The 12,904-nt window shown below is 41.1% G+C and overlaps 1 protein-coding gene across 1 annotated transcript in view; it reads left to right on the top strand.

The window, feature by feature from the left end:
- LOC146450914 (uncharacterized) overlaps positions 1-12,904 on the top strand; it is a 50,822-nt gene extending 37,918 nt beyond the window's left edge. Inside the window, exons 22-30 of the mRNA XM_085099721.1 lie at positions 28-249; positions 658-882; positions 1,629-2,572; positions 3,369-3,516; positions 5,211-5,600; positions 6,098-6,410; positions 7,292-7,519; positions 8,061-9,032; positions 9,668-12,904. Coding sequence (XP_084955847.1) covers positions 28-249; positions 658-882; positions 1,629-2,572; positions 3,369-3,516; positions 5,211-5,600; positions 6,098-6,410; positions 7,292-7,519; positions 8,061-9,032; positions 9,668-10,449 — 4,224 coding nt within the window. The 3' untranslated portion in view covers positions 10,450-12,904. The remainder of the gene's footprint in view (positions 1-27; positions 250-657; positions 883-1,628; positions 2,573-3,368; positions 3,517-5,210; positions 5,601-6,097; positions 6,411-7,291; positions 7,520-8,060; positions 9,033-9,667) is intronic.

Genomic DNA, 12,904 nt, shown 5'->3' with positions numbered 1-12,904 from the left:
TTTTCTTTTTTTTGTTATCATTGCCAGAGACGGGAGGTAAGAGATCCCGAGGTGTTGTTCTTCAGCAACAGTGAGTTCAACGAAACCGCTGCAGGGGAATATTTTGTTATCATCGAGTACAACGGCACAATCACCGGAGCTGAAGTGGCTAAAGAAGACACGACTGTAGAATATCTGTTTGCTGCTTACACCTCAGAATGTTTGTACTGGAACACGATCACTAACACTTGGATTGGTGATGGCTGTACGGTAAGGCACCCTTTTTTTTACCAAAATTAGTGACAAATTTCTCAATTTCGTCTTGGAATGAATTGAAAAGGAAAAGCACACGGATGTGCTGGGTAAGACTCCGAATATCTGAATATCTATAAAGTATTCTCAAATGTGCTTCTGGGCCCAGTTGTTCAAAGACCGATTAAGCAGATCCTTGGTTAACGTGAAGTTTGATTCGAGCTTAAATACTAATCAATAAGCAATTTTCCAAAATATTTTTCCTTTCAGTTTTGCTTTAGACTTTTCTTTACCTTTAGCTTAAAGCAACTCTTAAAAACATTTTTGACGAGCGAGACGAAAACTACTGTTAACTTTTAATCGGGAATTAGTGTTAATCGGCTTTCGAACAACTGGGCCCTGATCAATTGTCATTTTCTCTGTTAGGTCGGACCGTTGTCTAATTCAACTCACACTCAATGTCTGTGCACCCATCTATCGTCATTCACCAGCAGCTTTTTTGTTCCGCCAAACAAGATCGACTGGGGTAAAGTGAACCTGGCTGAACTGCTCGATAATCCCACTGTCACTATTATAGTAAGCTCCATCTTCCTCCTCTACTTTTTGCTGTTGATATGGGCGCGACGCAGGGACAAGAATGACTTAAAGTTGGTAAGCGACACTTTTTGTTTTGTTCTGTAACTTGCTCTAATCACTCATAACAAACAAACTAAAGTTTCCATCAATCAGGAAAAATCAAAACAATAAGTTAACGTTCTCGTTTTTTCCCGCGCTTAGCACCGGTTGCACTTGTTTGTTTGAGTTCCGATTGGCTTGTTGCATAATTTTACATAGTTGTGATTGGCCCGATGTGATAGCTCTGGTTTGCTTTATACAACATTAGGCAGTTTTAGCAACGTGACGGGGACGGAAACGAAACAAAACCAAAACAACAACTCTGCGCGTGCATTACACGTTTTGGTACATTTCTTTGCCGTCACTGCACGACTAGGACGTGAAATTTCCTGATGGCCAGTTTTATGGAGATGGTAAACACACGACGAAAAATTTTCCTTTCTCTTTCTAAACTTGGGTGCGGTCTCCAAGAATTCATCTCCAGAAAATTTCACCTACATTTGACATTTAAAGCAAGTTGGAATAATTGCGCCGACCTTTGAAAAAACGCGGATTCATTTTAATAGTGAAGTTCTCGCTATCCATTACAAAACCGCTTCATCTTAATAATTGTGTAATCTGGGCTAAGCGTCTATAGGCAAATGGCTTAAGAGAACCTGTGAGGGAATAGTCTCAAAGCCTGCTAAACTAGAAAGATTTTTGTTTTTTATACACACTTCCGATCTCAAATTTAGGACCATTTACTGTGTTTTTTAAATGTTAATTTCTCCTTTCTACAACAGGCTGGAGTGACCCCTCTGCCATCAAACGATCCAAGGGACCTGTATGGTTATGAGATCACAGTTGTCACTGGTTTTGAGAGGAGTGCGGGCACCACTGCTGATGTCTCCTTAGTGCTGACAGGTAAACTGGAACAAACCCAACCACGCCGTCTCCATGATGCGGATCCAGCTCGTAAAAAGTTTCAACAAGGAAGCATAGACTTTTTCTTATTGACGGTTCCGCGTCCGCTTGGAAAGATAAAGCAACTAAGGGTCTGGCATAACAACGCGGGTGCCGATCCTTCGTGGTTTGTCTCTCGAATCCTTGTTCGTGACCTACAAACTGAAAAGACGGTGTGGTTTATCTGCGACCGGTGGCTCGCTGTTGAAGAAGATGATGGTCAAATCGATCGAACGCTTCTACCCGGCTCAAAGGCAGACTTGATCAAATTTAACTTTCTCTTCAGCTCTGAAGTGCGAAAGAATCTCAGCGATGGACATTTGTGGTATTCAGTACTCTATCGTCCTCTTAGGAGCACCTTCACTCGCGTCCAACGTCTCTCCTGCTGTCTGTCTATCCTCACCTGTACCATGGTGGCAAACGCCATGTTCTATAAGGACGGCGAGGGAGGTGACTCTGATGGAGTGGAAGTCAAGATTGGACCTATCAGGCTCTCCGTCAGGCAGATCGGGATTGGGGTCATGTCAAGCCTTGTGGTATTTCCTGTGAATCTGCTTGTTGTGAACATCTTCAGGAAGGCCCGACCCAAACATTTGCCCATCCCAGACGTGTCCCCAAAAGATCCTCAGGGAAAAGCTCAACAGCGTGAAGAGTTTGATGATTACAGCAGCGACACTGACGATGAACCTGAGGAGGAAAAAGAGGGAAAGAAGAATGAGAAAAATAAGGACAAGAAAGGAGAAAAGAAAGAGTTTACTCTTCCTCATTATACAATCTATATCGCGTACGTACTGAGTTTTTGTAGTAACCCTTTCAGTCTTTATAGTTCCCACGACCAAAAAAACAACAACAAAATAAATTAACAAAAGTTTGCTTTCCAAATAGTGAAAAACAATAACAATAATTGAAAAAAATCATTCCCTAATTTTCATTCAAATGTCACACTCCGAGATTAAAGTCAATATTTACAACAAGCGAAAAGCTAAACTTTACTCGATTGCTAATACAGAAAGAATAACAGCAACCAGGGTCGTTCAGTGGCTTCGGATATACAGTGCATGGGTCTAGAATACGCAGTACGTTTACACTAAAATATAGGTATTTGGTACACTAGTTTTAAATTTCTGTTTACAGTTTACTACGGTCATATTTTGGCTTGAATTTTGGGTGTGCTGGGTAGTTCTGTCTACAGTTAACCTAGAGCAATGCTGTGCATTTTTGATTACAAAATCTAAAGAACTCTAAAATATTTAATAACAAATAAAATAAAACTAGAGGAGAAAAATGCGTTAAACACTACTAAACCGGAAGGAAAATTAAATAAACAATTTGAAATTGAACTAGTTTAAGCCTAGAAAATATTGAAATTCAACTTCAACTTTATTAGGTGTTTGTATAAATTTACATGTACCATTTCTTGGCGCCGCAGGTAGCAAAGCTAATCTAGGCGGGCCAGGATGACAAAAAGAAAGAATGACTTTAACTGCTAAGTAAGAAGGCAGACTGAGCTATAATATCAAAGATACAAATCAATATAAGTACTAACATTAATGTATTTTGTATTTCTATTTCTCGTAAAGATACGTGCTGATTTTCTTGGCTTCCACGGCCTCAGCAGCGTTTACGATTTTCTATTCACTGACATTTGGTGAGGTCAAATCACAGAGGTGGGTTTCAAGTATGATGATCTCCTTCTGGCAAGACGTGATTATATCACAGCCAGTCAAGGTATGGGATTTCGATTTTACGCATCCTTAAACGCAGCTCTAAGCACTAATGATAATCAGTAATGTACGTTTTTAATAATGGCGAGGTTTCGTTTGTAAACTGTTTACCTCAGGCAATGACGTCGACTGAATGGGCGTAATCATTTGTACTTTGACATTGTTCAGCGGCCAAGTAAGATGGCCGCGAAATCTCGAGCTCGGGAGAAAGATCGCCAATATTAAGCTTATGTTTGTTTCTTTTCTTCTACTTTTCGTTTCGTGTCTTTGTATGTGTGTTTATGTTCTATTACGTATATTATATAATCTCTCCCTTGAAAATCAATAATATATGATCCTTGTTTTTTTCGATCTTTAGGGCTAAGTATTAGTTAAACTATTTTAGCCCCTTCCCCGTTATATTTATACTATTTTTCTCAAATGTATTATGTGGAGATGTGGAGATGAGGAGATGAATTAATTTTATTGTTATTATTATTATTATTATTATTATTATTATTATAATTATTATTATTATTATTATTATTATTAATCATTTGTCGCACGATGATCGGCTTTGAGTTTTTTTTAGTTTCTCGATCCTCATTTTACGGCCGAGAAACTGTTCTCTGGGTGGTTCTTGCTGTACTTTTCTCCAATTGTTATAGCTGTTTTAGACTGGTGACCGTACAGCTCTACATAAAAAAGCACATGGGCGAGCAAATGTTTATTCTACGGGTACTGCGCTGTGTGTCTCTTTTGTTTTTGCTTGACTATTTTTTTTTTCAATGTTTTCCTGGAGTCGTTGGATCAATTCTGGGTTTGTACAATGGCCCATTGTACAAGACACAGGGATACAAGACACTTACTAACTTTTATGACGGCAATGCAGAGGACATGTTCTACTCAAGACGCGCAACCTAGAAAAATTCATTGTATTCCTGTTCGGAAGCTAAAATTAGAATTCCCAAGAGTTGAAAGTATTTAAAACAATAATTGAGAACTTTTGAAGTGGTTTTCGGACGAACACCATTTATTCATGTTTCAGTTGTGCGCAATAAATGCCTGAAGATCTATTCTTTCGGCTTTCGAAAGTAGACCTCGAGTATACTTGATTCTGAAGTGGGCTTTCAAATGTGCACATAAAGTGTGAATGGCCAATAAAACTCTCGCCTACAGCTTGTGTTCTCTCTTGCCTAGTCCCTGTACGGCTTTCTCCCAGGCCTTCAAGGTCAATTCGTTTCGGTGACATATCCGGGGCGAACGGCCGGACCAAGTGACCCGAAACGGATTGACCGAGATGAAAAACAGAGAGAGGCCTAGGAACTAGGCAATGGTCTCTCTACACCTACCACCTCAGAAGGCCCGGAGAACAAGGTGCTATCATCTTTTAAATGTGGGTAGATATAAAGACACAACAACTCAATTTTTTTTCCTTAAATAGTAGGTGGTTCTAAACATTGGAAATATATGGAAAATCTGACCATGTAAACGTAACATGAGTTTGTGAATAAAGTGCTACAGTGTAGCTACATTAAAACAATTTTTTTTATAAATGCAGAGGAGTGACCATTCAAGTAAAATCAATAATTTTACTTGTTTTTTAGTACTTTTGCAAAATAAAATTTGGCATTGACCTAGGCCCTTGAGATCAAAAAAGTCGGATTGGAAAAACCTTTTCCGGTAAAAATAAACTACGTCTTTGTTATTATCTTAAAGGTCATTATCGTTGCCATATTGTTTGCTCTGATCGTCAAAGATCCTGATAAAGCCATCGACGACGATGGAAAACAAAGCACAAAACTCGACCAAGACGAAGAATGGGTTCACGATCCATACGGAAAGGATGAGAAAGGCTTGGATTTGAGAAAAGGCAGCAAGGTCCTGAAACCGCCGTGTGAAGAAGAGTTGCATTTCTCCAGGCAAAAGCGGACAAAACAAAAGCAGATGAACGCCATTATCCGTGAGATGTTCCTGTACTTCATATTCATTCTTGTCATGTGTGTGGTGGCTTACGGCAGCCGTGATACGCAAGCTTTTGCTGTCAATGAAGCAGTCACGGGAATCTTTGTTCAGAGTGACTACACTTTGCTGTCCCCTTTTGACACGGTAATTACAAGAATTTTAGCGTCCTTGGAGACCCACGTTTTACTAGTCTGGGCGGGACTAGTGACAAAATCGAAAGGATCGAAAATCCACCGGAGGAGCGGAATATTCTTCGGGAAACTACTTTTATCAGACTAAGCTATAGTTCAATAGCACCAAATTTGAATTTCTTCCCTCTGATCCGTCCTGATCAATTGGAGAACTGTTTCCATCTTGTTTTCATTACTGATCCCGTGTAACCAATAAAACGGGTTTTTCTCCACTCCGGTTTTCCTCCTTCCACAAAAACCAACATTCCAAATTCCAATTCGATCTGGAAACAGTGGGCGAATAGCCACTCTGTGGATGTGCCACTGAAATTCCCAGTCATTTTATTCCCATTTAGTTGGTATTTGCCTGGAGTTCTGCCTAGTGAGTTGTTTACGTTTGGTGTGATTGGCCACAGTCATTCTTATAGTTTTAGTAAACTAAGTCTTCCTGTGATTTCCTTGCTATTTCAGAATACTGATGCATCAAAGTTATGGGCGTGGATTGAAAACACCTTTGTTCCTTCGCTGAAGCCGCAGTACTGGTATGGCCCGTTCATTGACAAACGAGAGGAAGAAATGTGGACAGAGGAGGCCTTAGCACGGAAAACACGCCGAGGAAGAGGACAAAAACTGTCGTCTAAAAGAAAAGGTGGCGGTTCTTACTCTGATGACTACGTCGAGTCCTTTGACCAAAGTAAACGCTTCCCCAAGAGTGTTACCGCTGACAGAGGATTGTTTTATGTCGTGGGTGTAGCGCGGTTACGTCAGCTGAGAGTAAAAAATGGTAGGTGTCCATTTATCCATTGGGGACTGGTTAAAGTGGCTAATGTAAAAAGATAAGCTGCTTAACAGCGGACCTCCTGCCGAAGCGGCTTGTGAAAGCAGAGACAGTTATCACCATTCAAAGAGAGTCGCATTACTAATTGTCGTAAAACAAACCAACAAACGTAAAAGAAACTGCAGAGGAAAAGAAAACGAAAAAGGAAAAGGCAACTGGGTCGCATGGTTTACCTATTTCATGAGCTCACACAGAATCTCTGCCATGACGTTATAGTCGGGGGACTTGTTATAAAACAAGTTTCAAAGACGCTGCAGAGATGCTGCAGTCCACGCTGAAAGCACCACATCCGTTCACGTTTCCTTGTTTCACATTATGACATTAACAGTGGGTGGTTAAATGTCCGGAAATGTTTCTACACTCAATCCAAAATTATCCAATTTCGATAACAAAATCAAACAAACAAAAAATTTCATAAAGAAGTCATAGTTCGAAAGATGTACATTTCAAGAAGGCCTTGTAAATGTGTATTACATTCAAAGTATCGCTTACACATAATCGTTTTCAAATCTTTGGCAGCATAACACTGTCTTGAGTGAGCATTCTTTTCACTTTTGCTGCGTTGTGTATTATAAATGAATACCGACTATAGAGTGTGTGCACGGCGGCCATGTTGGAGGACTAAAACAATAGAAGATGTTTGCATAAAAATAGAATATATTTCCCAAAGGAAAATCATTGTATTGTTTTGGTCCTCCAACATGGCCGTCGTGCACACACTCTATAGACTTGCTATTTTGCTGTTTAATAACTAGGTTGAAAATACGAATAACAGCTGTTGATGCGTGTTTGATTTGCTCTGGATTAAAATGCCTTTCATTTTGCAGATAGCTGCACCCTTCCAGTATACCTGACTGACACCATCCCAGATTGCACCTCTTACTATTCATGGGAAGACGAGGAGGAAGGGGCATTTTACGCAGGCTGGGAGCGCATGAAGGACAGTGACGTCGAAAATCTCCCGGATAAACACCAGTCTCCATGGATCTGGCAGAGCGCCTTGAATCTGAATGGCACACCGTTGTGGGGAAAATTCGCAAATTACTGGGGAGGAGGTAGGTGATTTCGCGTCATGCAGCTGGAGGGCTTTGCAATCGATAGCGGTAGGTAGTTATACAATCAAGTCTCTTTGAAGCAGTCACCTTCCGAAGAGCATTTACTGGGATTACACAGGCGACTGCTTTGCGGAGTTTTCAATAAGCAGAATTGTTAACACTAATATTAAAAGGGATTGTAAGGGATCGACGACCACGACCTACCAGCGGTCCTCTTTGGACATTTTATCACGTGACTTACACCACCTCCAGCCACGTGACATGAATTAACCTCCCACTTACTTGAAAAAGATTCCGCGAAGGAATCGTAAGCTTGTAACGCTTAAAAAAATTAGATCCTGAAAACTAATTTTGTTTTCCAATCTTCGAATGACGGGATCAAGAAACAATTTATTTTCTCAAGTGCAAAATGATTACAAATAGAATTACTGGCCAATTTGTTTGTTCTAATGGGGTAATGACGTGAGTTGTGGGCTCTACTGAATTCGTTTTTAATTTTGTGACGAGATATAAGATAATGACCAACAGTGTTCACTTGCAGGTTTTGTGTACAATCTTGACTCTGCGCGGCTGACATCCCAAGAGAAAATACAAGATCTTCAAGTTGACGGTTGGATCGACCGATACACTCGCGCTGTTTTTGCAGAGTTCACGGTGTACAACGCGTACACAAATTTCTTCAGTATAGTGACTCTCCTAACGGAAGTACTGCCCACCGGGGGCTATCATCACTCCCCCAAGATTAGGACTGTCCGGCTCTACCGCTACCAAGGCGTACAATCCACTGTGGTGATGGCGTTCGAATTTGTGTTCTTTGCATTCCTTTGCATTTTCTGTTACAGCGAGTGCAAGCAACTCTTTGTATTTGGCAAGAAGTACTTCTCAGATCCTTGGAATTACATCGAATGCCTCGTAATTCTGTCTTCCTTCTCCGCCATTTTTATATACCTGGCAGAGCTGGGATTCACCAAACTTGCGATCCAGCGCATGCGAGCAAATCCTGATAAATTCATCAGCTTTGACTACATTATCTTCCTTGACGATGTGTACTTGGGCGTATTAGGATTCAGCGTTTTCTGTGCATTCCTCAAGTTTCTCAAGCTGCTTCGCTTCAATCGGCGGATATCATTGCTTGTGCAGACCATCAAAGTCAGCAGCAGGCCACTCATCTCGTTCTTCTTTATGTTCATGTTGTTCTTCATAGCGTACACCCACGCAGCCCTCCTTGTGTTCGGTCCAGTGAACGAAGACTACGCTACCTTCATTACAGCAGCAGAGACCATGCTATCCATGACTCTTGGAGGGTTTGATTTCATAGGGCTGCAGAATTCCAACCGACTCATTGGACCAATGTTTTTCGTTTCCTACATGGTGTTCATTTTTCTGATCATAGTGAACGTGTTCTTGTCGATTGTGAACGATTCTTTTGCTGAAGTGGCCAATGATGTCTGCAATCAACCCAATGAACATGAGGTACTCGACTACGTCATCTACCTGGTCAAGGAACACATTGGTAAGTGTCGACTGTATTGCTTCTTGCATGGCGCTTCTTTTTCGACTTGTCTCGGAATGCCTTTCGGGTCAAGTTGCCGGAAACATGACAACGTGCAACATAGCATGTAAGAAATAGTTGGGCGTGTGGCAAGTTGTCCTCGGGATGGCATACAGTAGACTACTGCTTTCTCCAATAACAACCAACCCGAACCTCCGTTGTCTCGAAGAGGTTCCCCTGCCCCTTGGGTACCGTTTACTTTCATTTCTACTGTCTATCTTGCAATATCTCAAACATTCTTGAGCGAATGTTTTTCTTCCCTTGAGTGTTGAAGATAGCGGGAGTTTACTGTAATGAACTCTGACAAACTGTCTGGAATTTGGTTCCAGTTGTTCTGATGACGTTTCGGTCGCTTCAGAAAAGATCCCTGGAGTCCTGCGCGATGTTTGATAAAATAAGCGCAGCTCGGAAATCTTTGAAAATGTTGAGCAAGGCCTTCAGAAATTCGATAATCCTCGAAAAATGTGCAGTTTTGGCAAAACTCACAACAATTAGTATAAATAGAATGAACAGAAGTGAGGCTATCAAACGAGTAAGTTATTGTGACACGCGCCTGCCTAATTCTCTCTTTTCTTTCATACTTGCCTATCATATAGGGAGGCTTGTGACGTCTCCGTTCAAGCCGCTATACAAACCGAATTTGACAGACTTTGAGAGGGCGATGGCAGATATCGAGGATCGCGTTGAGCATATCGAATACACAGTAGTCAATATCAGTTTAGAGGAGCAACGCCAGGCAAACTGGTTCAAGGTCGAAAAGAAAAACCAGAAGAAAACAACACTGATTCGCTATCTACTTCATTGTGACGCAAACTTCGATGAGGATGACTTTTCCAACGCAATCCCGCTCATGGTTAAGTTCCTGTCCAAGCATACGATGGACGAGGTGCAAGACCTTTACTTCAAACAACGCGAACGAGGTATAATGTCTAAGTTCAATGCGCTATCCGTTTGTTCGGAAGACCATTCCAGCACCTGCGAGACCGAGGACTCCGATGAAGAAGACTACGATTCCATACCGGACGACGATATTGGCTCTACCTTGAAGGGCTGGATTGCCATTGAACAACCTACATACGGGTTAATGGACGAGACACCGAAGAAGTTGCGATCTTTGGACTCGATTGAAGAGGAGATGGAACCGAGCGAGGCTGGAAACATCTACTCAACAATTGATGAACCCTCTGCAGCATCACTTCATACCGATCAACAGGGAAGAGATCGATCCTGTCCGAACAGCTCTCGCGAAAGCAGTGAAGATATAAGCAGTCAGTCTCGAAGCATTAGTATTGTAAGTTCGCATGCCAGCACCGAAGGAACGGCGTCATCCCGGAACAGGAAATCCTCTCTCAGTGATATATACATGGAAATATTATAGTAGGTTGTCGTATTCCGAAATGCGCTTACGAATGGCGTTCCATTCATTATCCTACTTTGTGTAGAATGAATCTGTCGCACAAATAACGTGATGACAATCGACAAGTGAGTGAACACATCGAGGCATTTAAAGTTTTAGATTAGCTACAGTTTCCCTTGCATAATGTTGTACAGAAAATTACTACAGAATAAGAGCAATCTAGAACCTCTCGACATTTATTACTTTGTTGAGGACCGGTTTTCCCGGAATTTTTCTTCTTCGATTGTTAGGAGTAGTGGGAGTTCATTGAGTTCAAACAATTCCAACCTTTTTCATTCTTATGCCCGAAGAGACCGAACAAGGGAGCGCTACTGTTCCTCAACACGCAAGCTCTGAAGCTCAGTGAGAACTTTCATTTTACATTGTTGTAGACGATCTTAATATCGATGGCTGTCGGAAACATACCGAGTACAGAAACACAAAATGGATGGAACAACCACAACCCGTGAACTGGGTCTTTTGAAGCCTTTGAAGGAAACCGTTCGTCCGCCGAGATGTATGCGGAAGCGTTGAACAAGAAGTTCTGCTATAAAAGGGCAAGCCCCTCCTTCCACCTTTGTGAGTGTGAAATGCAAATTTAGACACCGTTCAGCAAAACTGTAAGACAGCGGTTTCTAATTCGGTTAACAGGGTTTATTCCTAAAACTAAGCTAATTTTATCAGTTATGTTCGTTGAAAAGACGCATGTTGTTTGTCAGTTGTTTACGCTCTGATGGTTGATTGACAACTGAAGATAAGAATGGCCAGGGGCTTTTATACCAGAGTTTCTTGTTTAAAAACGAACCCGCTTTAGGGTGCGCGTCTTTGAAGGAGCGGTAAACTTGCTGCGCCGTTGTTAGAAAGCTTCACACTGCATGTCTTTGCTTTAGACAACAGTTTAAAACTGGGAAGTGATTATGACCACTTTGTTGGACGGTCATTCCTTTGAATTACTTGGCTTAAAATCCTTATCCCCAATGGGAGGATATGGGCCTTTGGTCCAAGCTTAAACTCAAGCATTTTCGTATCGCATCTCATTCTTAAAACAACTTAATGCAATCCCTACCTGATAATTTTCTTTATTAATTCAGCTCGTATTAAGGCTTTTGTACAGTACGCTTTTCCCTTTATCGACAGCTACAGTTTTATCTGGTGCGGCGTACTTCAAAATGTCACCGAAAACCTTGATATGTAAAGGAAAACCATGTTTTCCAACTGTGGGGACGGTTAAATTGAAAGAGGACGCAGGCGGATAACTTGTTTTAAAATATTTATCATGATATCTATATCAAGTCTTTGTTACGCTAATTTTGAACACGTTTCTTTTACACGAAGTTATATATATTTCGTGTAACATTTCTGGCGGAACAAGACAAGGCAAATTGCAAAAAGATGTGAAAAGGGCAAACGCAATGTGCAAAATCATTACAAAGCATGTCTGACTGTTACGGCCAACAAAACTCAATGCTTCTTTTCTGCAGCGATTACAGCCACTGTCTCGCAACGATTTTAAGGGATTATTTGTGTGCAATATTTCGTCGTACGAGGCTAAACCATTCAACCACGGTAGAAAACTTAGTTTGTTGTCGATTGTTTAATTCAACCCTTGGAGCCCCGAAATTAGTAACACCTTAATCTCTCGGCGGCCATGTTGGGTCTCAGGAGAATAAAAAGCTTTGTTTTTGCACGGCAAGCCTCGCACTGAATTCGCGTCTGGACGAGGCTTGCCGTGCAAAAACAAAGCTTTTATTCTCCTGAGACTCAACTTGGCCGCCGAGTGATAAAGTTCCCTATAGGCCATTTCCGAATTCCTTTGAACCTCATTATGAAAGCGAGGCTCCGTGCATAGTCTTTATTATGAAAATTAGTTTTCATTCATATGCAAACAAAACTAATTTTCACATGAAAAGCTTTGCATATAGCCTCACTTTCGTAATGAGGTTCAAAGCAACTCCGAAAAGGCCTTTGCTGATCAAATACTTCATTCTCACGTCCTGTATGTTCGATAAAGTACAGACATTGTAAGGAGGATTAGATGCTGGTTCATTATTGAGCCTCAAAGGATCTTTAAGATCCAGTTTAATAAACTGATAAACTAGAATAGTTTATCGAACACTTTGTCTTAGCTGTTTAGAAGGCTAGAGCATTGACCTGCTTGTAATAAAGCTCAATTCACTTAAACCAGGTCTTGTCTGAAGTGTTTCTTTATAGAATACTTCATCTGGGAAAAAGTACATGCACAGATTTCAAGGACAATGTACAACATGATATCACTGAAATCAGGATATCAAGACTGTTTTTTATTATGGCATATGGAATCGAGCAGTGAGAATCCCACTGTAAGAAAATTTCTTTTCCTGTGGCTCTTGAGAGAACATATATGTGCCACTTTCGACAACGCGCGAACACAAAGGTTGCGTTCGATAGACCGTATTCC

This window comes from Pavona decussata, unplaced genomic scaffold (genome assembly GCF_977016875.1).
Source record: "Pavona decussata unplaced genomic scaffold, jaPavDecu1.1 SCAFFOLD_416, whole genome shotgun sequence".
In the NCBI taxonomy this organism is placed as follows: domain Eukaryota; kingdom Metazoa; phylum Cnidaria; class Anthozoa; order Scleractinia; family Agariciidae; genus Pavona; species Pavona decussata.
This window is presented reverse-complemented; position numbering and strand designations above follow the sequence as displayed.